Raw genomic sequence first — 20082 nt, 5'->3', positions numbered from 1 at the left:
TCCAGTCCTTTATTAAATCCAGCCATCATCTCAATGTCTGCTGCTCGTTGCTCTTTTTTGCAGTCTAAATGCACTCTCTGCTACTTCTCTGCTAGTATATGCATTCTCTTTCTCTTTCTTTTGGTTTTCTGTTTGTACTTTCCTTCTTTCTTAATTTTGAGAAGTGTTTGAAAATATTGTAGAACAAAGTTACAGTTATCGTGATTTCTCTAGAGTGGTCTGCTTAAATTATCCCTTCTGAAAAAATAAAGATGTTGGATGCAACTGGTTTTCTTTCTGCTGTGTTCTCAAATTCTTCCAATGTTTTATTTAAAAAAACAAAAAAAAGTTTGGGTGAACTGAATTCAAAGCCAGAGAAGTATTTTACTAAAATAGGAAGAAAATAAACTAAATGCACATATATACATACATACATAGTAAGAGTCTTGAAAGGCTTAAAAGCTTTATTTTTATTTTATTACAGCCTAAAATCAAATACTATACATAAATGCTTAGGCTAAAGCTTTTGTTCAGTTGTAGCAAAACAACATTTCAGATACGGTACAGCTATCATGTTTTTCCAAGAGTATAAAAAGTTGTCTTTCATGGTCTTGAGTGTACTTAAAATCTCTTTTAAATTCAAATTTAAAATATATATTTTAAATTATTGTATTTAATAATTACATTTTAATCCAACAGTCTCTTTTTCACTTTTTTTCCTTTTCAAAATAATTCTCACTTTGACTGCATGGCTTACAAGATGGAGTAAGTAATGTGACAGGAAGGCCATGGCATGGATTATATGTGATTTATTTATTTATTTATTTATTTGATTTGCCAATTGTTTACAAGATAATAAGTATAAGTGTATACATAGTTGTGAATACATGAAATGGGTACATATAAGAAAAATAAAAGAATAAGAGAAACAATAGGACAGGGACGGTAGGCACGTTGGTGCGCTTATGCACGCCCCCTATCATTCCTGTCAGCTGTTAGCATTTTGTGTGATTGGTTCCAACTGATGAGGCTCTAAGGTTAGATTTAGAAAAGGGAAGCAAATCCCAACGTCTGAGATCTGCTACTTTTCAGGGCATTAAAAATATTATTCACTTTCTGCAGCAGAAACAAATGTAGAACCAGCACTCTGCTATAAATGACCTCAGAGAGATTCCTTGGTATTGGTGGGTATAACTTTGGCTTGAGAGCTGTACAAAGTTGGGTGCCAGTATGAATGCCATGCCTGCATTCAGATCAGAGGTGGTATTCAGCAGGTTCTGACCAGTTCTGGAGAACCAGTAGAGGAAATTTTGAGTAGTCCCGAGAACCGGCAAATACCACCTCTGACTGGACATTTTACAGTATCCTTCCCCTGCCACACCCACCAAGCCACGCCCACAGAACCAGTAGTAAAAATATTTGAATCCACTGATTCAGTTGTGGGTGAGGCGAGAACCAGGTGAGGATCCATTTGCTGAAGTTTTTGGCAAAGAATGGAGATTCCAAGGGGTATCTTTAATCTCTAATATTTAAGTCTAATATTTTGAGCCTTAAAATTCCTCATTTCCTTTCCAAAGAACAAAAATAAGCAAAATGTTTTGAATTCACCAAATCAGTCAATAATTGGGAGGCTGATGTTCTTATGTGAGACAGTTTTTGCATTCTGGCCTCGCCCAGAAGAAATAAGTACAAATGAGAATAGAAGAAAAACAGTGAACAAATGAAAAATTAGCTATCCTATCAACAAACCAGAATAATTCATATTTATGAGCTTTCACATGTTATTCATAATGATTCTGGACTTTTTTTGTAGAGCGTCTGGTTTTCATTCTTTTATTGTACAAGTCGGCATAAATAAGAGCCACTTGTGCCAATACTGGGTTAGCTCCATTCCTGTGGCCTCATACTATTGTTTCTTTTCAGAAACTGGGTTGATTTACTTTACTTCTACTCTGAAATCAGTTTTCAATTGGAAATGCTTTCATTCTGCACAGTTTGGGAATATGCTGCTTCTCTTTGTATTGATTGATCCGTCCTTCTCTTAACTGCATCAGCCAGATCCTATCAAGAGCATGCTAGTTTAATAGGTTTACATTTACTGTACTCCTCCCTTTCCACCCTTCATTAGGATCAGGATGAAATTCTGGTTTCCCCAATTTCTTGTGGCAGGGAAAAAACCAAGCATAAATTCACAGGCTGTTTTTTTCTTTATTCCCTTTTTTGTGAATTTTTCCAAATGGATCCAATTAAGAGGCTATCAGGGAACCAAACTAGGTTTTCTCAGTTTCTTCTTATTTATTTATTTGATTTTATATTGCCACCTATTCGCCCATGACAACTCGAGGCGGCTTACACAATGTAAAATCATATTTAAAACAAAAAATAAAAATAAAAACAATAAAAACTAACCAAAAGAATCAAATAAATTAGTAAAGTACAATAGAACAAAATTTGGGAAAACAAAAAACAAACAAACAAAAAACAAAACAAAACAAAAACCAACTCTCACCCCCCGACCCAACGACAGCAGATCACACTAGCCATTTGATGGGTTCCATCCCCTTCTGGGTTCCCCAGGCCCACTGGCAAAACCAGGTCTTCAGTGCCTTTCAGAAGAGTATTAGTGAGAGGGCCATTCTAATCTCTGGGGAAATGATGTTCCAGAGAGATGGAGCCACCATGGAGAAGGTCCTTCTTCTGGGTCCCACCAGGTGTATCTCCCTCAGGGGTGGGACTCGCAACATTCCCTGCCTCCTTGCTCTGATGGGTTGGGTAGTTATCACTGGCAAGAGATGTTTCCTCAGATAACCTGGACCCAAGCCATGAAGGGCTTTAAAGGTGACAACCAGCACCTTGAATTGCACCTGGAAGCAAATCGGCAATCAATGCAGCTCCTGCAGGAGACGTGACACATGTGCACACCAGGGTCTGCATAAAACTATGCAGGCAGCTGAATTTTGCACCAACTGGAGTTTCCAGATGCTCTTCAAACGCAGCCCCATGTAGAGCACGTTGCAATAATCAAGATGGGAAGTAACCAGGGCATGAGTGACTAGTAGGGACCACTGATCCAGGAAAGGGCGTAACTGGTGCGCAACCCACAGTTGCGCAAAGGCCCTCCTGGCCACGACTGCCACCTGCTCTTCAAACAGGAGTTGTGAGTCCAGGAAATAAATAAATAAAATCCTTAAATTACGCATAGGGTCTGTTTGGGATAGTGCCACCCCATCCGAGTTTTCTTGCTTTAAACAAAAAGGATTTAGAAGACTAGATAACCATTGTGGGCCTGCACACTCTTCTTCCTGAGCCCTTTCCTTGCAGGATCAAATTTAATTTGTTTTTGCTCTTCTACAAAACTAAATTTGCAGGTATGTGAAACCAATAAATTGCAGTGAATGTTTTACCTCCAATCTCAACATTTAAAATAGGTTCTGCAATTTTGGCTGGAATCATGAGCAAATGGAAGCTATTGTTGATTCAGTTCTAGATTCAATCTATAATTGGTTAAAAGATCTAGAAATTGCCTCTGGAACAGAAGCCGCTGGAACAGAGAAGCTAATTAATTGAAATCAAAAGAGTGTGTGAAGCTGTAATTAGTGGACCCCAATATTTTCCAAAATATAATAGGGATTTTCAGTATTCTTATAAATATGTCTGTTGTGGCTGAACTTAGGGATTTCTGGTTTTAATTATTTCAGATTCAAGTTGAATGCCAATAGCCGTTAATCAGATATTCCTAAATTCGGCATCAAAGAAAGAGGTTTTTTTTGCATGAGGAAGGGAAAGGATGCTAGGAAACAAATTCTGATAGCAAATTAATATTCTTTTAATTATGAACTGTCAAATGTTCTGATTTCCCCCCAAGCCCCAAAGGTATACTGGCTATCTTTGCTTGAAAGAGTTCTGCTTAGTGTCTCCAGGCATATTACTATGCCTAAATGCTGTAGTGCATCCACTGTCTTTCTCTATCAACCATTCTGCAAATCATGGTCTGAATATAGATGTTTGCTATCTCTGCAAGCCTTGAGCTTGCAGTTGGGCATGATACATAATAAATATGAATATTGTAGCTTCAAATAGAATTTTTCCCCCCCAAAGCGTATACTTTACTTTGGAAAAAACAGATGGAAGGAAAAGGATGAATGACATATAAAATGCAAAATGCAGATATTTCTGAGAAAAAGGGTCTAACATGTAAATCATTTTACTTTCTATATATTTGAAAGGAAGCTAATGTTTCTATTTGAAAAACCGGTAAAGCTATGTTATCAATTCCTTAATAATAAACTAGAAAACTGGACTTTCCTGAGATTTTGGTAATCTTTATTCACAGTGCTCTGGTCATTTTGGAATCAATTGTATGATGGCAAATTATTTCCTATCTCATCCCTGTCATTGAGAAAATGAGTGAGATCTCTCTGTTGTCTTCTTCCCTTTTCATCAGATTTGGTAATATATGTACAGAGGAGAAGACAAAAAGGACAACAGAAAAATAAACTAAAGTACTTTTATCCTAATAAATTCATGAGATGAAAAACAAAACTGAAACACTTTCACTCTTATATAATGTTTTTATATGCTCAGAAGTGGAACTTCGGGTCTCTTAGGAAGGATGCCTTGCTGTGTCCCTAAATTATGATGATGAGGCCCACAGATGGTAACAATACCTGGGTCTTTCTACCAAGTTAAGGAAGCAAGAGAGTACAATTTATTTGTTGCGGTAATAAACCAAGTGTGATGGAATGTGCACCAGGAGGAGAAATATGAGAAAGTTTGGCAATACAGAGAGAGGCCTGAATTAAGAGATGGCACAGTTCTGGCCTGAATGGGAAGAGGGAAGAGGAGTTCAGGGAAGCCACACTCTAAAATATCTCAGGATATAGCTAGTAAATTATATGCTATAGGCCAGGTTTTAACTTTAGTTTGGCAAGATTCTGTCCATTAGGTATAAGCAAATAAAGGATTGAACTTGATTGTATTTTACTGGGTCAGCTCTTGGTTTGGACTAATATTAGACCAGTGCTTCAATCCCAGCAATCACTTTGTCAAAGAACCTGAGCCCTAATAATGTAAACATTAAATGTCTACTTTTCCTGTTATATACTGTATGTGTGTGTGTGTGTGTGTGTATGTATGTATGTATGTATGTATGTATGGTATTCAGCTTTGTTCGGGCATTTTCCCACGTCATTATAGTTCTGCTTTTAAAGTTGTAGCAACGTTTCGGCAGAATCTCATCTGCCATCATCAGGCTTCTGTATAGTGTTCGACTGTGAGTCAGACTTTCACAGCCGTTTCTGTTTTAAATTTGGTGCTAGGCTACGCTGTGCCAGAATGTTTTTTTCTTCATCCTGATTGGTTGGGAGTCTTGGTCTGTGTTTATTGGTCTTGGAGTTTGCTGTGTTCTGCTTGATTGGTGTTTCTAATATCTTCTGTCTGTTTTGTAGCTTTTTTTGTCTTGATTGGCTGGCAACATTGTGTTTCCTACATTGGAGGCTTTTAGTGCGGCTTGGCTCCGAGTAAACGGACAGCTATCATTTATTAGGAAGCTAGGTTTCATCTGGGTGCCTGGTTGCGGTGTGTTTGAGCTGGAGGTATCAGGGGGAGTCTGTTTATGCCCAGGTGTTTGGCTGGCTTGTGGTGTGGAGATTTTTTTTGTTTGAGAGTGCAGGCTTCCAGATAATTGACAGTCTGGTGGAGTCATCTCTTCTATTCATGCTTTCAGGTCTTTTTTCACTAACATCCTATGCACAAGTAAACCACCCAAAAGCAACTTGCACAAAGAGGAACTAAAAGCCCTGCAAGCCTTAAGGAACGACAGCAGCATAATCACACTTCCAGCAGATAAAGATAATGCCACAGTAGTAATGGATAGAAAAGACTATGAAACAAAATTGACAGACCTACTCCAAGATTCCACATACAAACCCATAAACATGGACCCAACCACATATCTGGAAAAAATAACCAAGAAGAAAATTATAACCGGCCACATGAACAAAGAGATCCAACAAACGATCATCCCAAGAGAAAAATCTTCCAGATGCCCCGAACTATACAACCTCCCAAAAATACACAAAGAAGGCATACCTCTCAGACCCATAGTCAGCTCCAGAGGAGCACCACTACAAAACCTAGCCAAATACCTAGCAAAGCAGCTACAGCCCCATGCTGAAGCAGCAGCTTCACATGTACAAAACTCATACCACCTCTTGGAAATGATCAAAGATCTACACGTGGAACAAGAAGATCTGCTTGTACGTTTCAACGTGGTTTCACTATTCACTCAAGTCCCGATAAAAGAAACTCTCGAAATCATCAAAAATAAATACCAACCACCCAAATACCTCATGGAACTAACAGAACACTGCTTAACCAACACATATTTCATATATAAAGGACAAAGATACAAGCAAATTGAAGGAGCCCCTATGGGATCACCACTGTCACCTGTCATTGCAAACCTGTTCATGGAAGAATTCGAATCCAGAGCCCTAGCCAATGCCACCCACAAACCCAAACTATGGCTAAGATACATCGATGACACATTTGTTCTTTGGCCCCATGGAAAAGAAAACCTAAACAATTTCCTAACACACATAAACAGCACACACTCCAAAATCAAATTCACCATGGAAAACAGAAACAAACAAACAACTACCATTCCTAGATGTACTAATCTACAAAAAAACAGATGGCACACTAGGACACACCATATACCAGAAGAAAACACACACCAACCGCTACCTCAACACCCAATCCCACCACCACCCAGCACAGATAAACTCCGTGGCCAAAATACTAATTGCCAGAACCAAACGCCTGGCAGACAAGACACACATAAAGACTGAACTATGCACCTTGATTAAAGTACTGACAGCCAACGGCTTCCACAAAAGCAAAATCACTGGCTTGATTCACAAAAACACACTGAGACATAATGGAGACCTAGAAGATGAACAGACCTATGGAACAGCTGTCCTGCCCTACATAAGAGGTATTACAGACAAAATCAGTAAGATACTACACAGGCATCACATCAAGACTTCCTTCAAAACAGACAGAAAAATAGCAGCCATCCTAAGAAACCCCAAAGATAAAATTGACCTGGAAAACCAAGGCATATATGAAGTCCCCTGTGCATCATGCCCTGCCACATACATTGGACAGACCAATAGAAGAATAAGTACCCGCCTAGATGAACACAAAAATGCAGTAAAAAAGCTGGAACACATTTCCTCACTAGTCCAACACATGAAAGCCACAGATCATAGCATCGACTTCAATGGCACCAAAACCCTAGCCACTATAGAAAACCCCAGCTACAGAATTATCAGAGAAGCCATAGAGATTGAAAAAAGACCTGAAAGCATGAATAGAAGAGATGACTCCACCAGACTGTTAATTATCTGGAAGCCTGCATTCTCAAACAAAAAAATCTCCACACCACAAGCCAGCCAAAGACCTGGGCACAAACAGACTCCCCCTGATACCTCCAGCTCAAACACACCGCAACCAGGCACCCAGATGAAACCTAGCTTCCTAATAAATGATAGCCGTCTGTTTACTTGGAGCCAAGCCGCACTAAAAGCCTCCAATATAGGAAACACAATGTTGCCAGCCAATCAAGACAAAAAAAGCTACAAAACAGACAGAAGATATTAGAAACACCAATCAAGCAGAATACAGCAAACTCCAAGACCACTAAACACAGACCAAGACTCCCAACCAATCAGGATGAAGAAAAAACCATTCTGGCACAGTGTAGGCTAGCCCCAAATTTAAAACTGAAACGGCTGTGAAAGTCTGACTCACAGATGAACAAAATACAGAAGCCTGATGATGGCAGATGAGATTCTGCCGAAACGTTGCTACAGCTTTAAAAGCACAACTATAATGGGCGTGGGAAAATACCCGAACAAAGCTGAATTCCATACATGTAAGTACCAAAAACTTAAGAATATATATATATATATATATATATATATATATATATATATATATATGTATGTATGTATGTATGTATGTATGTATGTATGTATGTATGTATGTATGTATGGTGTTGATGTTGGTATTTTCCACGTCATTGTAGTTCTTTTAAAGTTGTAGCAACGTTTCAGCAGAATCTCATCTGCCATCATCAAACGTTGCTACAACTTTAAAAGAACTACAATGACGTGGGAAAATACCCGAACCAAGCCGAACACCATACATGTAAGTACCCGAAAACTTAAGAATATATATATATATATATATATATATATATATATATATATATATATATATATATATATATATATATATATATCAGACATTCTGTTATATTCATTATTCATTACATTCATTTTGTACAGTTTAAAAGTCCAACAGTACTGTTGGCAAAATTTATTCATTATTTATTAAATATTTGTGCCACCCATCTTCCCTGATGGGTGGTTACTCAAGGTTACTCTGGGCATCTTACAAGTTATAACACAAGTAAAAAAAATATTAAAAACTACCCAGATTGAAATATAGTTAAAAACTATAAAAATATTGCTATATGTATATAATATGGAACCTTGGAAGCCATTTTTCTTTAAGGCTTCTGGGCTGCCACATTCAGTGCCTGAGAATTTGAGAGGGGGACTTCAAAGATTGGTGGAAGATTAACCTTTCTCAGAAAGTCAAGGACATGTTACCCTGCACCTGGAGGGGAGTGACTGAAGATAGTCTCCAGTTGGAACAAAGTAACGATTGGACCATGTGATGGACAGTTGGGTGCAGGGGTTGGATTTTGAGTTTTCTTTGGGCTAGGGAAAATCCCGAATTCTAAGACTTGGGTTTTTCCCAGATGTGTCAATATGAACCTTTAATAAAGTGGATATTTGGGAAGACGATATTCTTAGAGTCTCTTTCTTTGGAGGTTGTTGGAACACTGACATAATAAGTGAGAGCTAACTAGAGTTGCAATAGTGTTTGCTTTTCTTTTTTTGGCAGCAGATGTCATTTAAGCGAAAATACTGATGAAATAGAGTTAATTAATGCAAAAATATTATTTAGTTTGTTTTCTAAGCCTAGACTTCTCAGAAGCTGTCTTATTCATAGATGCTGATAAATATTTTGTAAAGATCCTTGACAAAGTTCCTTGACCTTGATGCCTTTCCTTCTCAAATTTTGTTCTGCTCTCTCCTACAAATTTTGTTCTGCTCTCTCCTCTGCACATAAGGATAGTAGCTGATATCAGAATTTATGTTGCTAAGCAATCATAATGAAATGCAATGTCACATGACCATGCCACTTAAATTGTGGCATTTCCAGTTGCCATTCAACCAGTGACATTGTTAAGTGCAATGTCACATGATAGCCATTTGCATCCTCCTACTTGCTTTCCTAGTTGAGTTTGTTTGTAGGAAGCCAGCAAAGAAGATTGCAAATGGCAATCACGTGACCGTAGGATGCTGTGACTGTCATGAGAATGAAGACCAGTCATAATTTTGGAGGTTGCTAAATCAGTGATTATTAAGCGAAGATCACCTATAGGCTTTTTTGAGTAAGGGAATCCGGTCCTGCTTTTAGATCACTTCTGTTGTGATCTAAGTGATAATCCTAAGATCCATGAATGGAGAGAACTTATATAAGATATTAATTGGTACTTAAATGATCACATGAATGAAAACATTTCATCCCAGAAAATATAACAATAGCAATAACACTTAGATTTATATATCTCTTTATAGTGTTCTACAGTGTTCCCTAAGTAGTTTACAGAGTTAGCATATTGCCTCCAACAATCTGGGTCCTCATTTTACTGACCTTCGAAGGATTGAAGGCTGAGTCAACCTTGACCCAGGTAGGATCAAACTCCTGGCTATGGGCAGAGATTGCTTGCAATACTGTATTCTAAACACTATACCACCACAGCTATAATAATATAACTTTATTATTGTTTATTTAACTAATTATAAATTTGCTAAAATAATAGGTCAATATCTATTTCAGTAGTTTGAATTTTTCTATAGTTATCATTGGGCGAGGTGGGCATTGATTTGAATACAGCAAACATTACAGTGAGAGGAAGGAGCTATTCCTACACATTTGGCTTCCAAGAATAAAGAAAGCCTCCCCATCTGATTCCAAAAAGCATGTACCCTGAGTAAATGCTGTTATCCATGAAAGTTTACTTCACTTGGAAGCATAGTGCCGGCTGATCAAATGAGTAGAGCAGAGCAGAATAGAATGGAATTCTTTATTGGCCAAGTGTGATTGGACACACAAGGAATTTGTTTCTGGTGCATAAGTTCAGTGTACATACAAGCAACAAGTGATAAATCATGATCATAATCATAAAATACATTCATCGTAATTCATAACATACAACACATAGTGACTGTCATAGGATACTAAATAAGCAATCAACATAAATCATACTAGGATACTAAATAAAACAATACAAATTGTAAGATTGAAACAACAAAGTTATAGTCATAAGAAATAAGGAACTGGGTAATAGGAAAGATGAGAATGATAAGATTACCCCCCTACTGGGTAGTTTGACAGTATTGTGGGAATTAGTTGTTGGCATGAGGGAAGGGGGGTTTTGTTGCAAATTATAATAGCAAAATGAAAAGATGCTACTAATTTCAGCGGAATCACTGTCTGAGATTGGTTATTCATTGGTGCTCTCTAAACTGGGCTGTTCATTTGAAGCATAATGCAGTTTTGTTTAGACTCTTATGGAGAATCTGGAAAAGTCAAGATTCATTTTCTCATTAATGACAGAGAAAGATTGTGTAGATTTGGTTTTCATCACATAGATTTCTGTGTCAAACATTGAGCTAATTCGCATGATATATTAGGCCTCTTTGTAATTGGGTTTCATACATCACCCAAACTTAGAGTGTGATTAAGAATATATTTTAAATTGTATCTATGATTTGGTTTTATTTTGCTTACTTAAAACATAGTTAGCATGTCCAAATTTGGATCTGTGGTTATTTATTCTATAGTGAAATCCTTCTTAGTTCTCTAAGAAATATGGCCTCGGTATCACTGCTTCTGGGCTGTCTTTCATGTTATGAAGCTATATAGGACATATTTTCAATACACATATAAACACACAAGCTATAAATTCTATAAGAGTGAATGGCTGAGACTAGAAAAAATATTTTGGATACTGGCTGCAGTAAACCTATTATCAGGAAAGATTTAATCACTTTTTAATATAATTTTCTGGTCCTTCTGAACCCTGGAGATCAGCTAAGAAAATTATGTAGAAGGAAGAAAGTATATGTTCAAGAGAGTACATTCAAGAGATGTTCTCTCTGTTGATCTTTGAGATGTTCTTGTATTGGAGAAATAAGAGGAGCACTACATTTTCTGTTGTTTCCTAATTATTATTACAACATGTCATATTACTGTATTTTTTATGTTTTTTAATTGCACTTATATATTTTTAAAAAAATACAAAGATATTTGTTTAGAAGTAGAGTGAATAAGACAAATGTTATCTCTAATAAAATTAATGCTGGCATTATCCCATAATGCAGGAGTTGGTCATAGCAGTAGGCAGAATGAAGTGGGTGCTTCAATCAGTTCCCTTTCCTGCTTTGGGCACCAAAATATAGGTATTCCTTGACTTATGACCAGTTGCTTAGCAACCATTTAAAAAGATATTTATAACCCAATTTCTAAGTTCTGATAGCTGCCCCCACTACCATTGTCATGTAACTGAATTGTATTATATGGCCATTCATGCAACCACAATTTACAATTGGGCATTTACTTTTTAGTTTTGGCTTTATAGTCAATAATCAGTTCACTTAATGACCATAGATTCACTTAACAACCATGGTGACTCAGTTAATGACCACAGGAAAATAAAGGCGGTAAAATCAGGTTGATCATGTGATAACCTGTTTTATTAATGTCACAACTTACGACCTAACAGGGCAGACTCCATTACGGTTGTAAGTCAAGGATAAGCTGTATCTTGGTTGGCCAAGGATAATGAGTCCCTTGACTTGAAAATGAAGAGGGAAAGCACCATTTGCGACTTCATTGCAGGGAGCAAAATGTTTGAGCTGACCTGTCTTGAAGCAATATATCTGGCATACATATAGAATTTCTATTTTGAGGCTCATTAAAAAGTTTTGAAGCTCATTAGTGAGTTTTTGCCCTCATTACTGTTTTGGGACAACAGCTGTTAATGAAGCAGATGGCATTCAAGCCAAGAGAAGAGAGAGAAAGGAAAAAGAAGGCTGCAGATCAGATTGTCAAGGAAACGGCTAAATTGTTACTTTAAAGCCAGCCTCTGGATCCCTAGTGTGTGAAGATTTTCCTTCAGTATGATGGCTAAATTAAAACTGCTAAGAAGGTAGGAAAACTGGGAAAGAGCGCCATTGTGGACTGCAGCAGCCATGACATTTTCCTCTGTTAATTGTTTTAAACTTTCCTCACCAATGCTAAAGAAGGTGCATATTCATGCTCTGCATGTATTGTCTGCAAAAATCCGATAACAAGCAGAGATTCTACATTTATTTCTCTGGGATTTTTAATTTGGATTCTAATCAGAGCATTGGACTTAAATTAATATGGCCCTTTCCTACTCTAAGAATCTATCTTTTCAACTGGCATTTCCTGTCATGTTTCAATCAGCATTTAATTTCATTTCACTATACTCATCTCTAATTTCTTCATTTTCTTTTATTTTTATTCTGCTGATTTCTTGCATTAGACAACAATATTGTAAATGTGTAAGTAGGACCGAACTGTATATTTCTATATAGAATCTAGTCATGCTAGGCACATTATCTATTGTTACTACTACATTCATTAAAATGTGCAGTGGCTCACGAGTGTAGGACACTGGGCTGACGATTGGCAGACTTGCGTTTGAGACCCAGTTGCTGCTGTGGGCTGGTGTGACCTCCCGCAAATAAATAGATGTGTACCCACTTTGGTGGACAACTTAATGGGGACATGAAAAGACCCCCCAACTCGGTGTCCCCTGGGAAATGGTGATGTCACTGTTGAACCATTTCCACTCGGAAATGCTTTGGTACTCCTGACATGAATACAATGCTATATCCATTACAACATCCCTCTTATTCTTGAAAAAGGAGACCTCTGACTGTAATTTCAGACTTTTCTAGTAATAGTAAAATCACCTTTTGTACAACATGGTAAATCAACTTCTTCCATTTTTTTCTTAGTAGAATATCTTGCAGGTTTTCAGATTTAAATATCTTAATTTTATTTTTCTTCTAGTGCCAACAATATGCCAAAGCAGGTAGAAGTACGAATGCATGAAAGCCATATGAGTCCAGTGGAACATCAATCGAAAAACATCTGTGTACGACTCTGGCTTTCACTCAGAAAAAATCTGCTCCTTTCACTAACTATATTTGGTAAGTCAATATGGGAAAGAATATATTGACTAAACTAATTAATGGATTAATGTAGCATGTTCTGATATTCTAAGATGTCCCCCTATCTACTCCTTCTATTTTCTCACTTTTTCTTCACTAGGCTTAGAACTCTATCCAAAACACTTGTCATGCTTCTCTCATGTTGAACTCCATTTTTCTCATGACTCCTTTGACACACCCTTAATTTTCTTGCATATTGTTACTAAGCCTAAGAACATGTATTTTAGGTTCAGTAAGCTTCCCTATTTGCTTCCCTTTCTCTCTTTGTCAGCCATTCAAAGTAGACCAGACTAGGAAACTAAAGATGCAGACCAATACTGCTCTTATTATAAAATCATTGTAATAGAATTTTGCAAATCTAAATTTGCTGAAATTCCAGTCCTAATTACTGTAGTTAACCAAAGATAAGATTCTATCATATTTGCAAATGTTCGCTATATGAGATACTTGCTAAATGAGGAATATATGTATCTAGATAAGAAAGAGAAAGATGATTTCAACAAGGGCATGCAGTTGTTCCAAAGGTATGTTCATAAGTGACTCAAAATACAAAACATCCTTATATAAATCATACTAAAACAATCCAATTTCATGAAGTCACCAAGATCCATCACTTAGTTTATTATTATTATTATTATTATTATTATTATTATTATTATTATTATTATTATTATTATTATTATTATTATTTATTTGTCAATCATTTACAAGATAATAGGTATAAGTATAAACATGTATAAGAATACAGGAAATAGGTACGAATAAATGGGGACAATAGGACAGGGACGGTAGGCACAACAGTGCACATGCATCATTATGCACTTATGCACGCCCCTTACTAAATTGCACTTATGCATGTCCAATTATTAAATTGAATAAATGAACAACTTACTTTGTTTGTTTATTCAATTTAATATACAGCTTACTCAGCCCATGGTTCAGGATCAAATCACAATAATAAATTCCACTAAATCACATAATAGAAAATTAGAAAAGCATAAAAACCTATAAATACACATGATGTTAGCCGAGTGTGCTTGCTTGTTCCCAAGTTAAACGAGGAAGTGGCAATTCATGTCCCTTGTGTTTCCTGCCAGAAGGCAGATAGTTTTTATCTTTCTCTTTTGCTGTGCACTCTCAGAGACTAGACCAAGCGATACAGTGATCTACTTTTCTCAGTTGCCTTCTGGGTATAGCAGCTTCCAAATATGGCATAGTTTTGACATTTTAGTGTCGTTCCTTGGCTTCCAGCCCAGACTTAACTGAAAAAAAATTCCATACTGTGAGAGGAGGAGCTAACTCTGTATCCTTCACAAAGTCTTTCTTTATTCACTTCAGCCTGAATGGATAGCTGTGCTGTTTGTTGGAAAAGCTATGCAAATACTTTTCAAGTCTCCCTGCTATTAAAGATTTTGAAACTGAGTTTATTTTTACATGGGCATTTGGCTCTGATTGACTGTTGCAAGATGATTGAGAGCCTTTCCTAGGTTGATCACCAGCAAGTATGCTGAGTTACAATAAAGCATGGAACATCATTCAGTAGTTTTATTGCAGCAGTTGCTGTATTGCCAAAGGAAGAGAAACTGCAGGTGCAATTTTTTTCTAAGTGTGCTTTCAAAATGTGTTTTTTTTTCCTTTTTAAATATGACTAATTGTGACAGCCAAATGACAGGGGTCTATAGTTAACGTTATTTTTTTCCATTTCCACAAAGAGACAGTTAATACAGATTGGCAGTTAGCTGTTAATGGGAAATACTGTTTTTGTATGTGTCCCCTGTTTCCAAACATATATATTTGTCAACCCTTTGAGTTCAGCCTGATTAAGAAACGGGCATAGTAAAGATTCCAGGAATGTGTTTTACTAGAATTGTTTGTGCCTCCCTCCCCCTTTTAAGTAAAACAAGATGAAGGCAGGGTTGTTCTTTCTCACACTTCCTATTTTCCCAGGCCTGAGCAACTGTTGTCTTCCTCTTTCTCAAGGCCAGAGCTAAATTCTCCTAGAGTGCTTCATTCATGTACTGCACATCTGATCCATATACTTATAAGCAACTTTCCCAATATTTCACCATGTCTGAAGGGGGGGGGGAAGAGATCCACAATGTATTAAATCAAACATACTTAGTAAATAGGATTTATCAGCCCCATTATCTTGTTGCAAAAATTATTGGCCTAATTTTTTTTACTTTAAATTCAAAACAGACATTAAATATTGTTATGAGAGAGTTTCACTCTTTCAAGTACTAAGAAATTTTAGGGTTTTATTAAATGTTAATGCTCATACAGGATAATATTTTTTAAGGGACAGAAGGCTTGATACCTTGTGATTTAAGATTTATTTTTAGATAGATGATAGATAGATAGATAGATAGATAGATAGATAGATAGATAGATAGATAGATAGATAGATAGATAGATAGATAGATAGATAGACAGACAGACAGACAGACAGACAGACAGACAGACAGACAGACAGACAGACAGACAGATAGATAGATAGATAGATAGATAGATAGATAGATGGATGATGGATGGATGATAGAATGTGAGTTTACAATTCTAATATTCCAAAATATTTTAATTTCCTAACACATTTCTGGTGGACTTCCTGCAGAAACCAATTCTCTTGCTCCCTTTTCAAACCTGCTTCCGGCACAAACTGACAAAATTCCATGTTCAGCTTCTGAGTTTTTTAGTGAGCAAGGAAAACTGTCTTTCAGAATAGTTTGCAACTGTCTCTTGAGAGACTCTACCAGTAAGCTAATTTATTAGGAATATGCCTAGTATATTTGTCCCTTGTCCTTTTCAGAATCACAGGGCCATCAGATATAAAGTCTATTAGACCTATCTTGAAATGTTTATGCAGCAATACTGTGATATCCATCCCAAATTCCTTTAAAAAGTATTAATTAGTAAATGACCTCTGATTGTCAACAATTAAAAATGCTTACAGCACAGTTGTATCATTCTTGCACATACGGTAAGCAATATAGTTTATTATCAAATTGCTTCAGTGAGAAGACACGTTCAGTGGCTTTTACCAATTAGCACTGTTTTTCCTGAGAATAGGTGGGAACCAGGCATTATATCTCTGTAGACATCCCAAGCTATTTGAGCAGCAGTGTTCAACTCATCCCCCTCCCAGAATCATAAAAGTGCAAGATATAAGTTTTTGTATCCTGCTGAGCTTATCAGTAAGGCCGCAACCTTATTTACTGAAATTGAGAACTGTTGACTAGTTACGGCAGGGGTGTCAAACTCAATGCCTGGGGGTTGGATCCGGCTTATGGGATGTTTAGATCTGGCCTGCGGGGCCACCTTGGAACAGCGAAGGACTGGCCCACGGTGCCTCTGCCAGTTAAAACAGAGCTCGGGAGGGCCACATGGGGCCCTCCTGAGCTCTGTTTTCACTGCCAGTGGGTTGCAGGAGGCCGTCGCAGCCGAAAACAGAGCTCACGAGCCCGTTTTTACTGTAGAGCATTTGGGCCACCATAAGAGCCCCCAACACAAGTGATGTTGAGCTGGCCATGAGCACCCTGGCTACACTCACCTCAGCCACCCCAAGGTCAAACACGACCTGGATGCGGCCGTCAATGAAATCGAGTTTGACACCCCTGGATTATGGTATCCTTATTTGCCTTGTTGGAAAACTTCATTTTGCCAAGATAATTCCACAAAATGATGGATAAAGACTCAGACTATTTTTTCCTAAACCTTCCTTTCTAATTTTTTTTTTGTACATTCAGGTGTCATTATGGGAGCGTTATGTGGAATGCTCCTTCGCATGGCAGCTCCTATTAATCCTGATGTCGTCATGTTGATAGCCTTCCCTGGAGATATTTTGATGCGGATGTTGAAAATGTTGATCCTCCCTTTAATAATCTCAAGTTTAATCACAGGTCAGATATATTATGAACAACTGGAATTTCATATCCTGTGAGAAATAAAGACCTTTAGGATCAGGCTGACCGCTTTTCAAAGTTTAATATTTTTCCCCATTATTCAGCAGTAGCACATCCTTAGTAGGGGAATCAATATGTTAATCAGTACTTATGTTTATAAAAAACAGATGATATGTTAATGATCTGTAGAATTCTGAGACAGCAATTCATTAATAAGGATTGGGATGTTACAGTGATTAATTTTGAAATAGTATTTACTCACTATTCTCTTCTCTGATGTTCTTCTCTCTGTTCAAACACAGAGATTCCTTTTGAGTCCAATCATTGATGACTCTAATGACACAGAATTAAAAGTGACATTGCCTCTATGAATTTGGGATTGTCAGAAGGTATCATGATCTCAGGAAGACTACCATATCTAGGCCACAAACTTCTGGATGACCACTAGATAGGAGCAAAGAGTTTGCAGTTTTTATGTCTCCTTGCTGATATCTAGTGATCTTCTGAATATTTGTAATGCATATACAGTAGGCCTACTTCAGGGCTACTATCAAACAAAGCACCTTGAATGGAAAATATCATAAAAAGAATTTGTATGAAACAATGTTCCAGGTATATAAATAAATAAATATATCTAAGTCCACACAAGACCTATAGGCATTTATTTAGAAGTATTTCCTCACTAAATACAGTGAGACTGATTTCTGATGAACATACATAGGATTTTTAGCAACCATGGAAGATCAATTAATAAATGGAACAACTTGCTGCCAGTTGTGGGTGGTTCAACAAAGGAGGTTTTTAAGAAGAGAGGACTACCATTTGTCTGAAATGGTATAGGGTCTCCTGCTTGAGCTGGGAGTTGCACTGGAAGACTTCCAAAGTCCTTTCCAACTCTGTTATTCTGTTATTTTTACTTTAATTTAACTGATGGATTACTTTTAATTTAACTGATCAATCTATGTACTCATCAATAGACATTAATCATTTAAGATACCTTAGAGCCATGATGGTGAACCTATGGCACGTGTGCCACAAGTGGCACGCAGAGCCATTTGTGCTGGCATGCAAGCCGCAGGCAAACTTACTGCGCATGCGCATGCCTCACAGCTGATCCCCCACCACCACCGGTTGGTTTGAGGCCTTTTTCGGCCTCCCAGAGGCTTGAGAAAAGCCTCTGCAAGTATTCTCAGGCCAAATTATAGGCCTGTTTCGTCACTTCCTGTAATACCGGAAGTGACAAAATAAGCTTATAATTCGGCCTGAGAAGCCTTGTAGACGTTTTTTCCAAGCCTCTGGGAGGCGGAAAAAGGCCTCAAACCAGCTGAAAAATCAGCTGTGAGGTGCAGTGCAGGTAAGGAGGTAAGGTGGGCATTGCGCGCCCATGCGCAGAGGGTGTGGACATTGCATTCTGGGTCTGGCACGCGAGTGCAGGCGTGGTGGTGCACTCGCAATTTTCGGCATAGGAGCCCAAAAAGGTTGGCCACCACTGCCTTAGAGATTTACAGGTATCTAAAATGAACTATTGTACATATTTATCCATGATATTTTCTATGGAAACTGTTATCTGTGACTTTCTGTATCAAAGTTATATATAGGAAAAATAAAGAAAATATATACTATTATATTAGATTGTGAAGTATACAGACCAGTGAAAATGTCCAAAATGCAACAGCAAGAGGGTATACGTATTTGCAAAATGCTAATCATGAGAAGCATGCTTGGTCATTATGCTGATTCTCAATAATCAAGAAGATAACATTTGTGTTTGAATTCTTCCCAATTCAATTCTGGTTACAGGGCTGTCTGGACTGGATGCTAAGGCCAGTGGTCGATTAGGGACGAGAGCTATGATATATTACATGTCCACAACAATCATTGCTGCTATCCTGGGAGTGATCTTGGTGTTAGCCATTCATCCTGGCAATCCAAAACTCAAGAAGCAGCTGGGAGAAGGAAAAAAGAATGATGAAGTATCCAGTCTTGATGCTTTCTTGGATCTTATTCGAAACTTATTTCCTGAAAATCTTGTGCAAGCATGTTTTCAACAGGTAAAAGCTGCGTTTTCTTACAGGAACATAATATGAATGATAACTATGAAAATATCTAAGTGAAGTAAGTTAAACAGAATAATCACTGCACATGCCATTTGTTTTACCAATTTGATACCTTTATACTTAAAACATGATAACTGACAAAGCTTTCATTTGAATCTTTATTGGATGAACTGCTCAGTCTGCAAAAATCATCTTTTTTTAAATTAATGCCTTCATTTCTAGTGAAAGCTGGGCAACTTCCCTCTGGATTCTAATTTGTTTTATTTCCTTGGGACCTTAAATATCTGGATGTAGTCTTGTCTGAACTATAACCAGAGCCTCAAAGTTGCCTTCTCAGGAAGCAACTGGACTTTCTCATTTTTTTCTTTTGAAGACGTTTCACTTCTCATTCAAGAAGTTTCTTCAGCTCTGATGCAGAGGTGGTATTCAGCAGGCTCTGACCAGTTCTGGAGAACCAGTAGCAGAAATTTTGAGTAGTTCAGAGAACCGGCAAATACCACCTCTGACTGGCCTGGCCCCCATCTATTCTCTGCCTCCTGAGGCCCAGCTGATCAGCTGGGTCTTTTTTTGTTGCCCTGCACAGGAGAACAGAGCTGGAAAGCAGGTTAGTGGGGTGGGGAGCGAATGGGATTTTGCAGTAACCTTCCCCTAGGAGTGGAATGGGATTAGAGATTTTACAGTATCCTTTTCCTACCACGCCACCAAGACACGCCCACCAAACCACACCCACAGAACTAG

The 20082-nt window shown here is 37.6% G+C and overlaps 1 protein-coding gene across 3 annotated transcripts in view; it reads left to right on the top strand.

Annotated features, from left to right (window-relative positions):
- Nucleotides 1-20082, top strand: part of SLC1A2 (solute carrier family 1 member 2) — an 84610-nt gene that overhangs the window by 39382 nt on the left and 25146 nt on the right. For all 3 annotated transcript variants that reach the window (XR_015746687.1, XM_087951246.1, XM_026664618.2), the window contains exons 2-4: nucleotides 13228-13367; nucleotides 17132-17284; nucleotides 19088-19338. Coding sequence is in view for 2 of the 3 variants with exons in the window: in XM_087951246.1 (XP_087807372.1) it covers nucleotides 13228-13367; nucleotides 17132-17284; nucleotides 19088-19338 (544 nt within the window). In the remaining variant the exon portion in view is untranslated. The remainder of the gene's footprint in view (nucleotides 1-13227; nucleotides 13368-17131; nucleotides 17285-19087; nucleotides 19339-20082) is intronic.

Source organism: Notechis scutatus, chromosome 1 (genome assembly GCF_049901735.1).
Source record: "Notechis scutatus isolate UNSWTSFEM ecotype Mainland chromosome 1, rNotScu1.2, whole genome shotgun sequence".
In the NCBI taxonomy this organism is placed as follows: Eukaryota; Metazoa; Chordata; class Lepidosauria; order Squamata; family Elapidae; genus Notechis; species Notechis scutatus.
This window is presented reverse-complemented; position numbering and strand designations above follow the sequence as displayed.